Below are 15065 nucleotides of genomic sequence, written 5' to 3' on the forward strand. Positions count from 1 at the left end.
ATTACATACACCCAACAGATGGAAGGACGGCCCAGATACAGAACAATAACAAAATACATCATTTATATTTCGGGAAAAAACATATATGCTATCTAGATTTAGGGAATATGGCATAAGATAAAAAGAATTATACAACGTTCATAAGATATATAGATTACGACGCTGTATCTTACTGGAGAGCAGAAAATGAACTCCAAAAATAAAAATCTGTTCTCTCATGTCGTTGCCAGAATAAATACTATACAAGTTTTCTGAACTTCATGCTTAGTTCAATGGGAGTAATACCATCACATTATACACGAAGAATTGTATTTCACTACAACCACAGACTGAATACTTTATTTCTTAATAGCCACACAAGACCTGCAAAAATACGATTGAGATAACAAACTGGTAGCCGATACCTTCAAATACAACAGAAGGTGACGTACGTTGCCTAGCGCCTGCCTGTTTGCACGCACCCAACGCAGAACGTCCAGAAAGATCAAGTTAGCAAGTGCATGATGGCGCTCAGGCAAGCAACGAAGTTGAGGCTTAACCTTCCCGTAATTTCGTAAGTTTATTTATTAACGTTTGTTTAACGTGTAAGTATCCATTGTTGGTAGCGGTATCAGTTCAAAAGAAGGCGGTATGCCAGCCCCAGGTTATATTTAGTGATGATGAGGCAAGTTCCATCTTGAACTGCCGGCTGTCCTTCACAGTAATTTTACAATTTTTGCTTGTTGTCAGCTGGTGATACAAGAAGAAAACATTGCATTTTGGTAAGTTGTACCCAATTTTGTTTGGTTAGTTGAAGTTACTCTGTTTTTCGTCTCATTAGTAGCTAGGTCAATATGAAAATGGAATTCCTGATATTTGAGCTGAAGTAGTTCTCATGGGATGGAAAAAGTCGCTATGAGTATAATGCAATTTGATTTATCCATCTAGCTGTCCTAGTTCTCGAGATATTGCATTTTGAATGGAATTAAATCGGGCCTATTTTGTCCGAGGAAATCGGGCCGAAACGTGCGGTCTGACTGATCGCCGATCAAACGTAAACAATGACGGTTTTTACTGACAGGCACAATTTTATATAAAAAATTAGCATATGGTTGCATTATTTGACCTATTTTCTATAAGATGTGTGATTTCCATGTAATTTGATCATATAATTACGTTTTTATCCTCTGCAAAATTACCCACCACAGCTACGAATACCGTAAAATTACATGAAAATCACACATTTCAAAGAAAATAATTTGAATAATTCAATTATATGCAAGGTATTACGCTAATAACCCAATAGTAACAAACTTAATAGTGTAGTTTGATCCATACCACCAGTGATCATAGATAGCGGGCAGGACGAATCGTAGCTGTGGTCCGTAATATTACGGAGGATGAAAACGTAACTTCTCTTCGATCAAATTACATGAAAATCACACATTTTAAAGGAAATATTTAAAATAATTCAACTATAAGTCTATTACACTAATAACATAATAGTAAGAAACTTAATAGAGTGAAGTTTGGTCCATATCACCAGTGATAGATAAGATGGCGGGATGGATGTTGATGTTGTTATCCGATAATCCGACCCGATAGAAAAAAAAACTAATTTTAACAACCAATTTCTCAGCTCTACCGTAACATACTGACTTTATTTTGGTATTAGAATAATCCACGATACTAGTAGTTTTGGTTAATTATGGTCAGTTGCCCGCACAATAAATTTGTTAGCTCATTTTTTACGTTGAAACATATACCAATTTTTGATATACTGCTGAATGCAGGCCGCCATGTTTATCTAATGTTTTTATTGACCGACATGTAACTGATGATGTGAATGTTTGAAATTTATTACGATCGTAGTAAATACACTCACGCAACATTTTTATTAATTAAATTTCCCGCGGTATGTAAATTTGGCCGTTTGAACGGCGTGCGCATAAAATGACGCGCTATTGTGCTCGTCATCGACGATGGCGCCTCTGGTGGTGTTTGACCTACCTATCATAAGCGTTTGTTGTAGTTGAATCTCCAGGATCTGGTTATTGCCATGAACATGTATTTTACTTGTGGTTAAAACAACAATTAGAAGGTTGTCAGGTCCCATTGTTTAGCGTTGATGAAATAATAAATGGGAACACTATTTTTGATATGCAAACTAGTACCAACAGCCTATGAGTATGTACGTCGCAGTTGACTTATCAGGGGTGAGGTCATTATTACGGATGTATGACGAAATTTTCAAATTACAAAAGAACAAGGGAAATCAAAATATTGTTGGATTTTCTCAGTATTGGTAGAAATTCCTTTAATTACTCAACAAGTCTTACGTTTGCCATTTTTTTTTTAAGTCAAGACGACCACAACAATGGAAAGTTTCGTATGTGTTATTGTGTTATCTTCGCAATTCTAAACCCTTACCTTGTATTTTTATATGTGCGTATCTTAATGCCAATAAATTCAATCCAATACTTTGAACACTATCTGTACTGATTGGCATTTAACATTTTAGGAATGCCAGCCTTTTATTATGGCAAATGCTATTGAGCTACAACAATTAACATGATGGTGCCCGTCCTTGAGAAAAGCCAAAAGGGAATTAGTGGTTTTTATTAATCCCTTTTTAATGGGCGCCTATCCTTTTCCTGTAGGAAATTAAATTGGGTTATTTTAGGTTAGGAAATAATATTGTTAGATATTGGCAGAAATTCACAAAATGACACCATAGGGGTTTATACTTTAGGGCTGGAAATCAAGTACGGCATTATTATTGTATCGATTTGCAGACTTCTATGGGTTATTCCTTTTGCAGTACAGTACATAATTTTCCCTTGGCTGAATCAAATTGCCAGACAATAGCTAAATGAAAAATATAACTCGAATAGGATAAATATAATCGCTTGGCAGCAGCCAAAACTTTTTTGAAAGGGTGTTGGGTCAGCATTGTCCATTGCCAACTTGGCCAATCTATTTGACCTTTTATAAATCAATCAATCGATCAACCATCTACTTGACCAAGTCAGCCCACCACTTTTAGGTTAGAGTAGACAAACTTATCATACTTTAGTTTCTTCAACGTCAGCATCTATGAAAACAAAAATGGCGTCTCAAGCAGCCGATGAGCTGAGTTGCCGATGGTTGAAGCTGTCCAGCATCAATACATTTGAAGGTGTGGCCGGCAGTGAAGTTGGTGAATTGTTGGATATAGCTTAGAAATCATTGCATGAATATTTTAACTAATCCTCTTGTATTGGAACAACGGGATTAGATTTGTCATGTATATGAGATTGTATCCATCAGCACGGCAATCCATTAAAGCTCTCTACTGTTCAACTTGAATCGAGTGACACGCTTGAAAATATTTGGTTGGGGGAACAAGAATTTTCTTAAATGCAGTGATCCCTAGACTCCTTACTTTCAGTCCCAAATATTTATTGTGCCGTATGGTCATCGGATTAAAATGAAAAATAACATGTGATAATTGTTGCCTCAAGTGGCTACCACAGATCCGCCCACCTCAAGTTAGAAATTTAAGATGGCTGAAGCTGATGAGCAGCTCCATGTGAAATATGAAGTTATTCCAGATTTATTTGGTAAGTTTAAAAAAAATGCAGTTCAAACCTATGAACAAGAACGTTATTGTAAGCTGTATGGTAGGTTAGGTTTGGTTTGGTTTGGTCGGTAGGTTAGATTGGATTTGCTTAGGGTAGGTTGATATCTGATCATTATAGTTAACCCCTTCCATACGGTGCCGCACACGTAGGCGTCATGGGGAGCGAGTGTATTCGCGAGGCTGCCATATCGGCGTCTTGATTATATTTATTGTAGTCGCCCCTCCATAATGACATTCTTTCTAATTCTTTTGTAATCGCATTTTCTATGGTTATCAAAATTCACGGGTGAAGAGAGAACGATCGATATAAGCGGTGACTATATTTTATGATGCGAGTATTATTACGACACGTCGTACGGCTGGCATTGGCTGCTGCCACCGAGATCTAAGTCCATGACGCCTACGTGTGCGGCACCGTATGGAAGGGGTTAATACAGCACAATTGATACAAAGCTGTATTCACTTGTGATTGGCATTGAGCTCAGGATGGTGTGAGACAGTGAAAAATGGTCAACGAATGGAAAAGACTTGGAACCATGTAGTGAGTGCTGAAACCGTTAGATAGTTTTATGGATAGGTATTAACAGACATGGAACTGCCTAGTGTAGGGCTTATGGTTTCTTGCAATCTTTCTAATGTTCTTATGAATATGGTGGTGATGTTGGATTTGTGCATGGTTAGGAACTGTACCTACATTGTGTGCAAATGGAAAATCTCGCACATTTTTTATCTAGTGTGTCGGGGTAAGGTGATTTTCATCCGTAAATTGTGGATGGTTGAATGGGTATTATCCTTATTTTCAAAACCAACAAACCAATTGAAAACCCAATCTCTCTGCTTTCCACAATACCCTAACTAATAGAACGGCTGATAACAGCAAGAATCGAGTCAAGATACCTGCTTCTCTCAACGAACATGGATTCAAGTAAGGCCACTCTACCAACACTTTGCTCTCAAACAATCACAGAAGTACAGGATGAATTCAAAAGTAATAATGATAATAGATACAGTGAAAGAACAGTTATGGTTGCTATATATAAGGCTTTCAAGAAGGTTCCCAAACTCATACTATACAAAACGATCATTGAAACGGATGATCATAAGTGAATAATCAACTTTATAGCAGGAACACAGTGTAGTGTAGAGGAACCCAAAACTACCAAATGGATACAAAAAGTGTATGCAATGTAATCCCTTAGGGTGCATTATTTTTACTATTACTGTTGAATATGTTTATGAGCAATCTTGCAACAGAGCCAGAACTAAACACTAGTGTTCTCTCATATGCTGATGACCTGACAATAATAACCCAGCACAGTAAATACAAAATAGTAGCTGAGAACACTCAAACCTACTTCAACTAACTGGAATAATTGCTTTTAAAATAAAATAATGGAAGCCTCTCCCCAGATATAAAGCGACATTGCTCACACTAGACAACCATGAATAAAAAAAAATTCAAATAGTAAAATTAAATGGCCAAATCCTTCCATTAGAAAAATCCCCTGAAATTCTAGACCTCTCATTTATACTCTTACAATTTTCAGCTCTCATGTCAAAGACCTGACAGCAAAAATCAACAAGCAAATAAACCTAATTAAATCTGTTGCAATCACTGCCTTGAGAAAACAAACACTTTCAACTCCACAAGCACCTCATGAGAACCACCCTTGACTATACCTTGACAGCATGGTTCCCAATAATCAAAGATGAATGCAAAAAATTACAAACTTTATAGAACAGCGCAGTAAGAGCATTAACAGATTGCACATAAACCACCCCAGCCGTGGCTATCCTTAGGAAGACGGGACTGCACAGCCAAGCAGTGTAGGGAATGACAACACCACCAACCACCCCTATTGGATGCCTGCATACTGAAACCAAAATCCTCACTATGGACCACATGAAAATGATGAACACAATTCTACACCAGAACCCTAAAGACCACACACCCTACTATTTTCCATATGCACCACCTATAGAATGCAACAGAAAAACTACACTAGCAGTATACTACTTAAACATTTGTAATAGCTTACCACCTGTACCACAGAAAACGACCACAAAAAAACACTCAAATCACTAAACAGGCCCTTCAAAACAGACTGCCAACCTCGGTTTTCTAACCCCCAAGACAGAAGCCCCAAAGGAAGAAAGGGTGGGAAATACATACATACATACACCAAGGCTTTTTCCCCTTACAAGGGAGGTAGCCAAAAAGGAAAAGGCATAAAATCATTCCCACCCATTCCATCCCTGAATACACTCCACACCCCTCCACCCTCCCTCTCATCTTAGCACCTCCTGGGTGGGAAATGAAAGGAAGAAAAAATTTAACACCTGACAAGGACTACATTGGCAAACCTGCACTCAGGAACACTCATGACCCAGCATTAAAATGGTACCATCACAGCCTGGTCACACATTCAAACTGCCCCAGATGCAACCACCACAAAGAGGACAGGCCACCTCATACCACAATGTCCCACACTAACGCTCCCCGGACAACGCAGTATATCTTCCCAGAGTGACTTGTGATATTACCCAGAGGCTGTTGTGGGTTACCTGAAGGCCACATGTGTTTTGCAAAAGACCAGGAGCAGCAGGTTGATTTTATGTGCGTTGATTCTTCCACGCTCATGATAAGAGGGAAAGGACCTTTTTTTATGTGTGTTTAAGGGTGGCCAATGAATCACTGAATATGAATAAATTGATAATTGTACACCACTACATATACAAGTGTGCTGTCACTTAGGAGGCAGAACCAAGACTGCCTCTGACGCCAAGCCATGCCACCACGTTCAGACTTGGTGGAAAAGTCAGTGTGGGAAAAACATACACGAATTGCAACAAGATATTACAATAACAAAATAATTCTATAATATGTGACAAATATATAAGGGAGAAAACATGTATCTCCTGGTCTATTAATACATACGCACAATAATCACAAATGTATGGTGCTATACACGTACACCATAACATTAGTAAGACTGTACTGTAGTTATAATTCTTATGGTTTGGCTCAACTAAATTGGAAGCCTTAATATACATAGTTTGATTATAATATTCTTATTTTTAGACAAGTGCGGGCCATGAGTGGCGAGCCTGGATCTGGTGCTGGCACTGGTGGTGGGGCTGGCGGTACAATTAAGGAGTCTGGTGGTTCCTTTGGTAAAAGGGAAGCGGCCTTAGAAGAGCAGTATTTCAGGAAGATGGTAAGTGTAATTAATATTTAGTATATTTGTGCTGCTTCCACTTCGTTTAATCATGCATGTTTGTACATGGAAAATTCATGCTGTCATTTGTTCCTACTTAATAATTGGGAAGTGGTTGAATATTGCCAGGCGCTCTTGAATGATAATCGTTGCCTTGTGTTTCATCTCCTGGAAACCCGCAGCTGTACATTAGTAGTGGTCCTCAGCACCTCGTATAGATCTTCTAGGAAGAAAGTTTGTTTGTACTGTATAGATGTAGGTATTCCAGTGTCACAGGCTAGGAAGAAGGAATGGAGCACATCTTAAGTTGTCAGGTCTTCTTGTGTGAGTGATGAGGGATGGGTTAAATTGATGGGGGATCTTGGGCAGGGCCTGGAGACAGTGACAATCCCTCAGACAACGCTTACTTGCTTTCCTTTTTTTTTTTTTTCCTTTTCTTTTCCTTTCTTTTTTTTCTTTTCTTTTTTCTTTCTTCTTTTCTCTTTCTTTCTTATCCCATTGGCCATTTTCTCATCCCTCCTTAACCACATTCAGCAACTAATATTCTATCTTACCTCAACCTTTGCTTCATTAACATCTGTCCACTTGCGCATTTTACTTTTTCCTCCATCAAACTTGTAACTTCACTTCCTTCCAAAAAATCTTTTTATTCTTTTCAGCATTTTCAGTTGTACTATTGCCCCATACCGTATTTTATCTGCTGTCTGCCTCCATCACCTTACATTTTGCTTCCTGTACATCTTATATGCTTCGCTAGACCTGCCTCGGAACCAATCCACATATGCTCACCTCTCTTCTACTGCCACCTTCGCCTCTTTATCCCACCGCTCACAACCCTTCCATCTATTCCCTCCCATCCCCCTTGCCCCATATACCATCTTAGCTTTACACACTTTCTCTTCCTTAAAACATACCAATTCTTCTATACCACCTGTCTCCCTTACTACTTGTTCTTGTTCTTGTATTCCATCTCGTTCAATTTGTTAACTTTGTACCTCTCCACCTCCCACCCTTTTCCTCTTACATTTTGCATAAATCTAATATTAAACCCTCCAAATATTTTAATAATGACCTTCATAGGAAAATGGTTCCTTATCTGTTGGGCCCTTATTTTGGTATACTGAAGTATAGATTTTGTTAATCCAGATAAACTTTGGTAGTTTTATATCTAAAATTTATTAAGTATTTTGCTCAAATATTGAAGGGTCCATTGGATAACCTCAGAGGGTTTGGGGGAGAACTTGTATATGAGTTTGGTGCATTAGGATAAACGTATAGTGATGATAATTGGCTTGATATTCTTACTGAAAACCCTCAGTACCACATCAACAGCCTAGATGTCCCTGGGTCCCATAGGTTTTACCAAGAAGAAATATTGAAATGATGTTTAATGTGTTAGGTAATTTCTATGTTGCCAGTTTATAGCAGCAGGAAGAGGGGTGCACTTGCTATTTAGTTAATTTTCTGTATGTGGAAAGGAAAGGATGAAATAATGTCAGTCTTTCAGCATATCTTGTTTTTCTCATTTGGGGCCATCGCCTGTTGCTTGTTTGGTGCACTACCTGCACTGTAGATATGCATTGCTTATGCATCATTACTCTTATCTTTATAAAACAATTTTCTCTATAGAATTATAAAGATGAAATGATTGCTTGCAAAATGCTTTACTGTGAGAGCAAATGCACGAGATGCTTTCTTCTTGGGGAAAATAGTGGAAACAGCTGTAGAGGCTTTAGAACACATCCTCGTGTGATTGTGTATTCCTCTGTGCTAAACCTATGACACAGGCTATTTACAACTTAAATCTTTTATTCACTGGTATTGGTAAACTTCAATGTATGAGAAACGTGAAGGTGGGCAGAGAATAGGAATGAAAAGGAGCTATCAGATTGGGTAGATTAGCATGTGATGAAGTGGTTTGGGCATATGGAAAGAATAAATGAGGAAAGACTAGTAAAGAGACTAGACAGCAAAAATGGATGTAATGAGCTTTAGAGGGGGACTAAAACTATCATGGATAGGTGAAGTAATAGGTACTTTCAGTGCATATGGAATATGTCAAGCTGAGAAGATGTACAAAAGCTAGTGAAGGGATGACAGGCTAATGGGATGTTCTCATGTGCTTCATTATTTATTTTGAGTGGATGAGAGCAAGGTCCCCATATCATGAAGTGGTGGAGGTAAACCAGTTCTAGCTGTTGGCCCTGCTGTGGAAGAGCTGTTCCTCACTGCATTGCCTTTGATCCAGACATTGTGGCAGGGAGTGGGGTGACCTTTTATCCCTGAGGTGTTGAGATTGGAGCAGTGGTGAATGAGTTTCATTGTATCTGATGTGGGTTTGTACTTTGGTGAACTTCCTCCTACATGGGGGGGAAGGACCTTTATACATGCATGCATCAGTCCATTGCTCCAGGTTTCAATTGCAGGAAACCCTTGGCTCCTGTGTAATTAGCAACAGATACCACATTGGCTAATGTGATGCTCAAGGAAAGAATATTGTGTTGGTAGGGTATGGCTATGGTGGGGCAATGTAAGATTAGGCGTCTTCAATGTCATCTGTGTGATGGTTGTTTCTGGGATAGTTTGTTTCTGGAGCCAAGACTATTCAGTGTTGCTACTGTGTGGATGGTGATCTGAATACAGTTGTGTAAGTGCTGTTTTTTATTTTCTTGGGATTGATGTTTCAGTGGGCTAAATATCTGAAAAGGTTTGATATTTGGTCTTGGTGTGTGTGTTCTTTGATCAGAGTATAAATGTTTTGGTATGGATTGATTGATGGATTTTTAACTTGCCAAATACCTTGTTTATGTCTATAGCTACCATGAATGCTTTCTTCAGTTGCACTTTCTTGTTAATACTCCCTTGTTCTTGTTTTGCTTTAAAGAAAGAAATAAAAGTTTCTCATTGCTTTGGCTCTGTTCTTCACATTTTGTTTGCAAAAGCCTATTCTTGACTTAACATTGCATGCTAATTTTCTAGAAGCTTAAGGGTAATCGTACTGTAAATTAGATACTTACTCTACACTCCCTAAATCTGCAGGATGCTGAGAAAGCCAAGAAAGCGAAAGAAGAGAAGGAGAAAAAAGATGGGAAGGAATAATTATGTTCTGCAATTCCTTGAACAGTCAGTATTTAGTTATAAGTGAAGCTGTGATTTTTTTTACAGCTTAAGATTAGGGTAAATTTATTGCCAAATTAGAGGATTTTTTTTATTATATATAATTTTGTCACTATTGTAGTATTGTATATAGGTTCTTTATTGTAAGGCACTGAATGATGGCAAGCCTCTCCAGTACGTTAATTGATCACAAAAGTCAATCAGGTGGTTGAAAGTACTCTTAACCACTCACTGTATTTGTAGGTTAAGTAAAACAGACTTGGGTGACCATTCACCCACACCATTTCCTACTCTAACATAAGTTCCACTACTCGTTTAAAAACTTTTGACAAACTCTTCTCCCATACTTGTGCAACACATCCCATGATGCCCTCCTGTCAGCCTTGTCATGTGCCTTCTCCAAATCCACAGAAGCCCAAAATATATAAATACATTTTCCCAGAAACTTCTTGCATATCTCCTTTGATAAAAAAATTATCTATGCACTCTCCTAAACCCACACTGTTTCTCCATATTTACTCCTTTTATATATACACACACACATACACCAAGGGATTTTACATACATATACTTCCTCTCTTTCCCTCCCAGTCTTCTTGACATTTTCTCATATGCTTTTCCAACTACACTCAACAGACTTGTCCCTGTAAGCAAATACATTGATAATTGTGCCTTTTTCTTTTGTATAGTGGGACTATACATGCACTTGTACAGTCCTTTGGTATGTTCCCCTCCCATAGGCACACATCTAGGCAGTCAATCCATTATCATTGTACCTTCCTTTATCAGACACTCCACATGACATGCCATATAACCCAGGTGCCTTACCAGCTTTCATCACTTCCATTGGTCTCTATATTTTCTTTTCTGTAAATTTATTATTTTCCTACTGTCTCCCACTGCCACAGTCAAACCTTTCCTAACCTCCTCACATGCAATAAATCCCTGAAATTGTAGGACCATCTTGCCCATACCATCTTCACTTCCAATAAAATCTGTCTGCACTCCATCTTAACTCCTACCTGGATCACTTCCCCTCTTCCCACTTCCAAAACAGCTTATTTTCAAAACTGTTGAGCACCAACCCCACTGAACTCCTGATCCTCTCTTCACCTTCACCAACTTAGTTTTGTATTTCCTCTTGTCTTTCTATACCTCTTGTATTCATCCCTTGCCTCCTCTGCCTTATAAGGAAGGTATCCAGCCAAGGCATGCACCCACTCCCATCCACCCTCCATTGTTTTCCTCCCATCTAAGCTCCTCATGGATGAAGGTTTGTCCCTGTCTTCTGTGCACTACAGGGGGCAATGCAGCAAGACTCAGCACATCCACAGCAGGGCCACTATATTTACATGGTGACCCTCCCTTCATTGTCCCCACGTGCAAAAATTAAAAATGGAGAAATCCCTTCGGACTTTGTCAAAAAATCGAAATTGTCCATACACAACCATTCTTCACTCACACCTATCCCCTGCCTTCTTCCTTTCCAGCTTAACAGATATTCCTCTCATGCTCAAACCCTTTTCATCCCATCCATCCAACTTGGCCTCGAGTGTTCCCTTGAGTTCACTCCATCCACCTTTGCTTTCCACACTTTTTATTAATTTTTCTTCACTTGTTCTTTCCATTTGCCTAAACCATCTCAATAAGCTTTCATCAATCCCCTGTCTACTCTATCATAAGCCTTCCTCAAATCCATAAAGGCTCAAGATGTAATTTTTTGCCAAAAACTTTTCATCTGCCTTGCCACAAAAAATGTACACACACACTTTACCTTTCCTAAACCCACACTGCTCCTGATCAGTTATATTATTTCTTCTGTTCCTCTTCTAATCCTCTCAGTTAAAACCCTTGTATGTCTTTCTGGCTGTGCTCAACAATCTGATCCCTCTAAAATTAATACATTCACATTTGCCCCCTTTCCCTATGTAAAGTGGAACTATACAAGCACTCCTCTATTCCTCTGTCACCATCCCCTCCCTTAGCCACACAACCTCTTTAGCCATCATACTATAATTGTACCTCCGTTTTTGAGACACTGCATGACACCTATCCAGATACACAAGCAACCTCAATAGACAATTCACTATAATTGTACATCCCTTTTTTAGACACGGCATGACATCTATCCGGCTTAGGTGACACTAGCCCTTTTTTTTTTTTTTAAGCTCCTTGTACCTCATCTTTTTGTACATATTTCATTTTCCTCTCCCCTCAGGCATTTTCTCAGTGCCTCTCTCTGCCACAGTCGATCCCTCTCTAACCTCCTCCATATCCAATAAATCTAAAATACTCTAACCATCTTCATCTTATTGGCTTCACTTCATTAACATCTGTCCATCTGCCCCTTTTATCTTCACTTCCTTCCAAGACATCTTTTGATTCTATTCAAAATATTCTTTCATACTTCAGCTCTCCTACTTTGCCTTCCTTATGTTTTGCTTCTCTTTTCTTTGTACATCTTGTATGCCTCCCAAGTCCTACTTGGCAACAAATTGTATGTTCACTTATCTTCTACTACCATCTTCACCTCATCACCCCACCACTCGCTACCCTTTCTTCTATTCCCTCCCATCCTCCTCATTCCACATACCATATTTACACACTGTCACTTTTACCCATTCCTCTTCTACTCAACCACTCGCCACCTCCCACACTTTTCTCAGCTACTTTTGGTATTCCTCATCCTCTTCCTACTCATTCAAGTATGATCTAACACTACCCCACGCTCTCCCCTATCCTTCCTTTGGATTCCACTAATCATCCATTAATGCCAAATCAACCACCTTTCCATCCACCATCTTTTGCCATTTGTAATTATGCTTGACTCAGTAAACACTGAGTGCTGTCATAAACTCTGTTTCTAGACACATCACCAACATCAACTCTCCACTATAATTTTTACTTGGCACACACACACACGCACAATCTCTCATCCATCTTGCAATGCTTTTGACCCAGGGCAATGGGTAGTATACAAGGCATCCATGAATTAAGATGAGAGGCATCCATGAATTAAGATGAGAGGAAAGAGAGTGATGGATAGGAATGGGTACTTGCCTTGTGACGTGGCTACTTATCTTGTAAGGGGAGAAAAGACCTTGGGTGTGTCTGGATACACACACGCACACACACGACTCAACAGCACAGGTGTAGTGTTTGCAGCTGCTACTACAGCAGTCTGAGTTTGAATCCCGCTCAGGGCTGAAATAATTTCAGTATCATTGCACTGTAAGTCGTTACTCCAACTCTTGTGGGCGGAGAGTTGGGTGTGTGTGTAAGGTCACAGCATTGCCCATAGATCAGTCATATAGGAGCTTTGGGCTCTCATCCAGGAGGGTAATAGCTGTTGATCAAGTCCAACATGTGATCCAAGACAATGGTGAATCACACGCACACTAAACTGCACTGTTATGAATATTATATTTATTTATTTATTTTATTTTTTTCCCTCACCAGCACACTTGATACTTATTTAAGAATGCCATCTATTGCAGCAATCTGAGCAAATCAAGCGTATGAAGGAAGGACTTAAGATAGAGAAGAAATACCATGAAGAGCAGATCAAGATGCATCAGGATGCCATAAAACGTCATGATGCAATGCTCCACAAGTTGGGAAAAAGCCACGACTAACGTAACACATGTACTCTATATCCCAAGAAACGGAGCTTCATCTAATGATGTAGTGTTAATGTTAATTTCTTTGTGCCTCATTAATACAGATGTATATATCATATTAAACATTATTACAGGGACAAATATTTTAAATGTGTTTTTATTATCCTATTTGTAAACTAAAATGCTTCTTCCTCCTTTTAAGGGAAATTGCCATCCAAAGCATGCATCCACCCCTTTACAAATCCCACACTTGTTCAATGATGTTTTTCCTTTTATCATAGCTTCAATCATATAGAATACACCGCCATGATTTCCTGTAGTCAACAAATCAAATATAAACAACTTGAAAACCCTGCACAATGGAGCACTGAGAGTAATAGTAGGATTCACCAAAAACACCCCTATAGAACACCTTGCAGAAACTAAAATCCTTCCAATATAATAAATGAAAATGACAGGAACTAGATTCTACACCAAAACCCTGAACCACTTAAACCTTTCACATTCCTGCCATGTCTCGCAAACACTACAAAAAAAAAAAAAATCTTTCATGACTGCACACACAAATTGACATAAGACAATAGCAACAAAGAATAGATGTGTCTTAAATTCAAATTACTCTAGGTACAACTACACAAGGAGGTGCTAAGATGGGAGGGGTGTGGAGTGTTTTCGGGGATGGAATGGGTGGGAATGATTTTATGCCTTGTCCTTTTTGGCTACCTCCCTGGTAAGGGGGAAAAAGCCTTGGTATATGTATGTACAACTACACAAGAAAACGCCCAACACTTCCTATTATGCTTCACAGTTAAAATACCCAAACAACTTGATATCTATTTTGTGTGATTTATGTTCCCAATCAAAGGCTGTTGCTGGTTTCTTGGAGGCCATAGGTCTCCTGCAAGAGAGACCAGGGGCAAAGGATTGCACATAGTACCTTGTTGAAGCACCATCCCATCCCCTCAACCTGCTCCCAGGGGCTGAGTGTAGCAAAACCCTGTACCTCCACAGGGAGGGAAGAAATGGGTATATTCCCACTGCTTCCTACCTATCCATTTGGTTCAAAGGGAGCGAAAAAAATGTTTGAACATAGTAAATTGGCAAAATTGACTTGCAATTTTAAGAATAGATAATTTGAAAACGTGGCATATAATATTTGGAAAGACTTGAGACTAGTAAGGAGAACTAGCTTAATAGAAAACAGGTTGGAGTGACTGCTATAATTATACTTTTCATGTATGTAATGGCAGATATTTGTTCTTTGAATGATTTTATTATTCTAATTAAATATTTTTGAGCGGATGACTTCATGCCTCCTAGGCGGGGGCGTGCCCCCTAGTTTGGGAACCACTGGCATAGAGGGATTAGGGAGAAATGTCAATGTATGTATTGGGAGACCTTAATGCTAGTGTAGGAAATGAACCAATAGATGGAGTGATTGGTAAGTATGGAGTTCCAGGTAAAAATTGTAGTGGAGAATTGATGGTGGAGATATGTCTTGAGAGTTGA

The 15065-nt window shown here is 39.0% G+C and overlaps 1 protein-coding gene across 1 annotated transcript; it reads left to right on the top strand.

Moving 5' to 3' along the window:
- Nucleotides 1-394: 394 nt before the first annotated feature.
- Nucleotides 395-13706, top strand: LOC143039586 (ATPase inhibitor mai-2, mitochondrial-like). The gene is made up of 3 exons (XM_076209817.1): nucleotides 395-553; nucleotides 6684-6819; nucleotides 13434-13706. Exons 1-3 carry the CDS (start codon nucleotides 501-503, stop codon nucleotides 13569-13571), a joined length of 327 nt encoding a protein of 108 aa, XP_076065932.1. The 5' UTR covers nucleotides 395-500; the 3' UTR covers nucleotides 13572-13706.
- Nucleotides 13707-15065: the final 1359 nt, after the last annotated feature.

The sequence above is a fragment of the Oratosquilla oratoria genome, chromosome 26 (genome assembly GCF_046742065.1).
Source record: "Oratosquilla oratoria isolate Oo_2021 chromosome 26, ASM4674206v1, whole genome shotgun sequence".
NCBI classification, from domain to species: domain Eukaryota; kingdom Metazoa; phylum Arthropoda; class Malacostraca; order Stomatopoda; family Squillidae; genus Oratosquilla; species Oratosquilla oratoria.

Coding starts and splice junctions, on each gene's coding strand:
- LOC143039586 (XM_076209817.1), top strand. CDS start 501: ATGATGGCGCTCAGGCAAGCAACGAAGTTGAGGCTTAACCTTCCCGTA. Junction 554..6,683: donor CTTAACCTTCCCGTAATTTC/GTAAGTTTATTT, acceptor TCTTATTTTTAG/ACAAGTGCGGGCCATGAGTG. Junction 6,820..13,433: donor AGCAGTATTTCAGGAAGATG/GTAAGTGTAATT, acceptor CATCTATTGCAG/CAATCTGAGCAAATCAAGCG.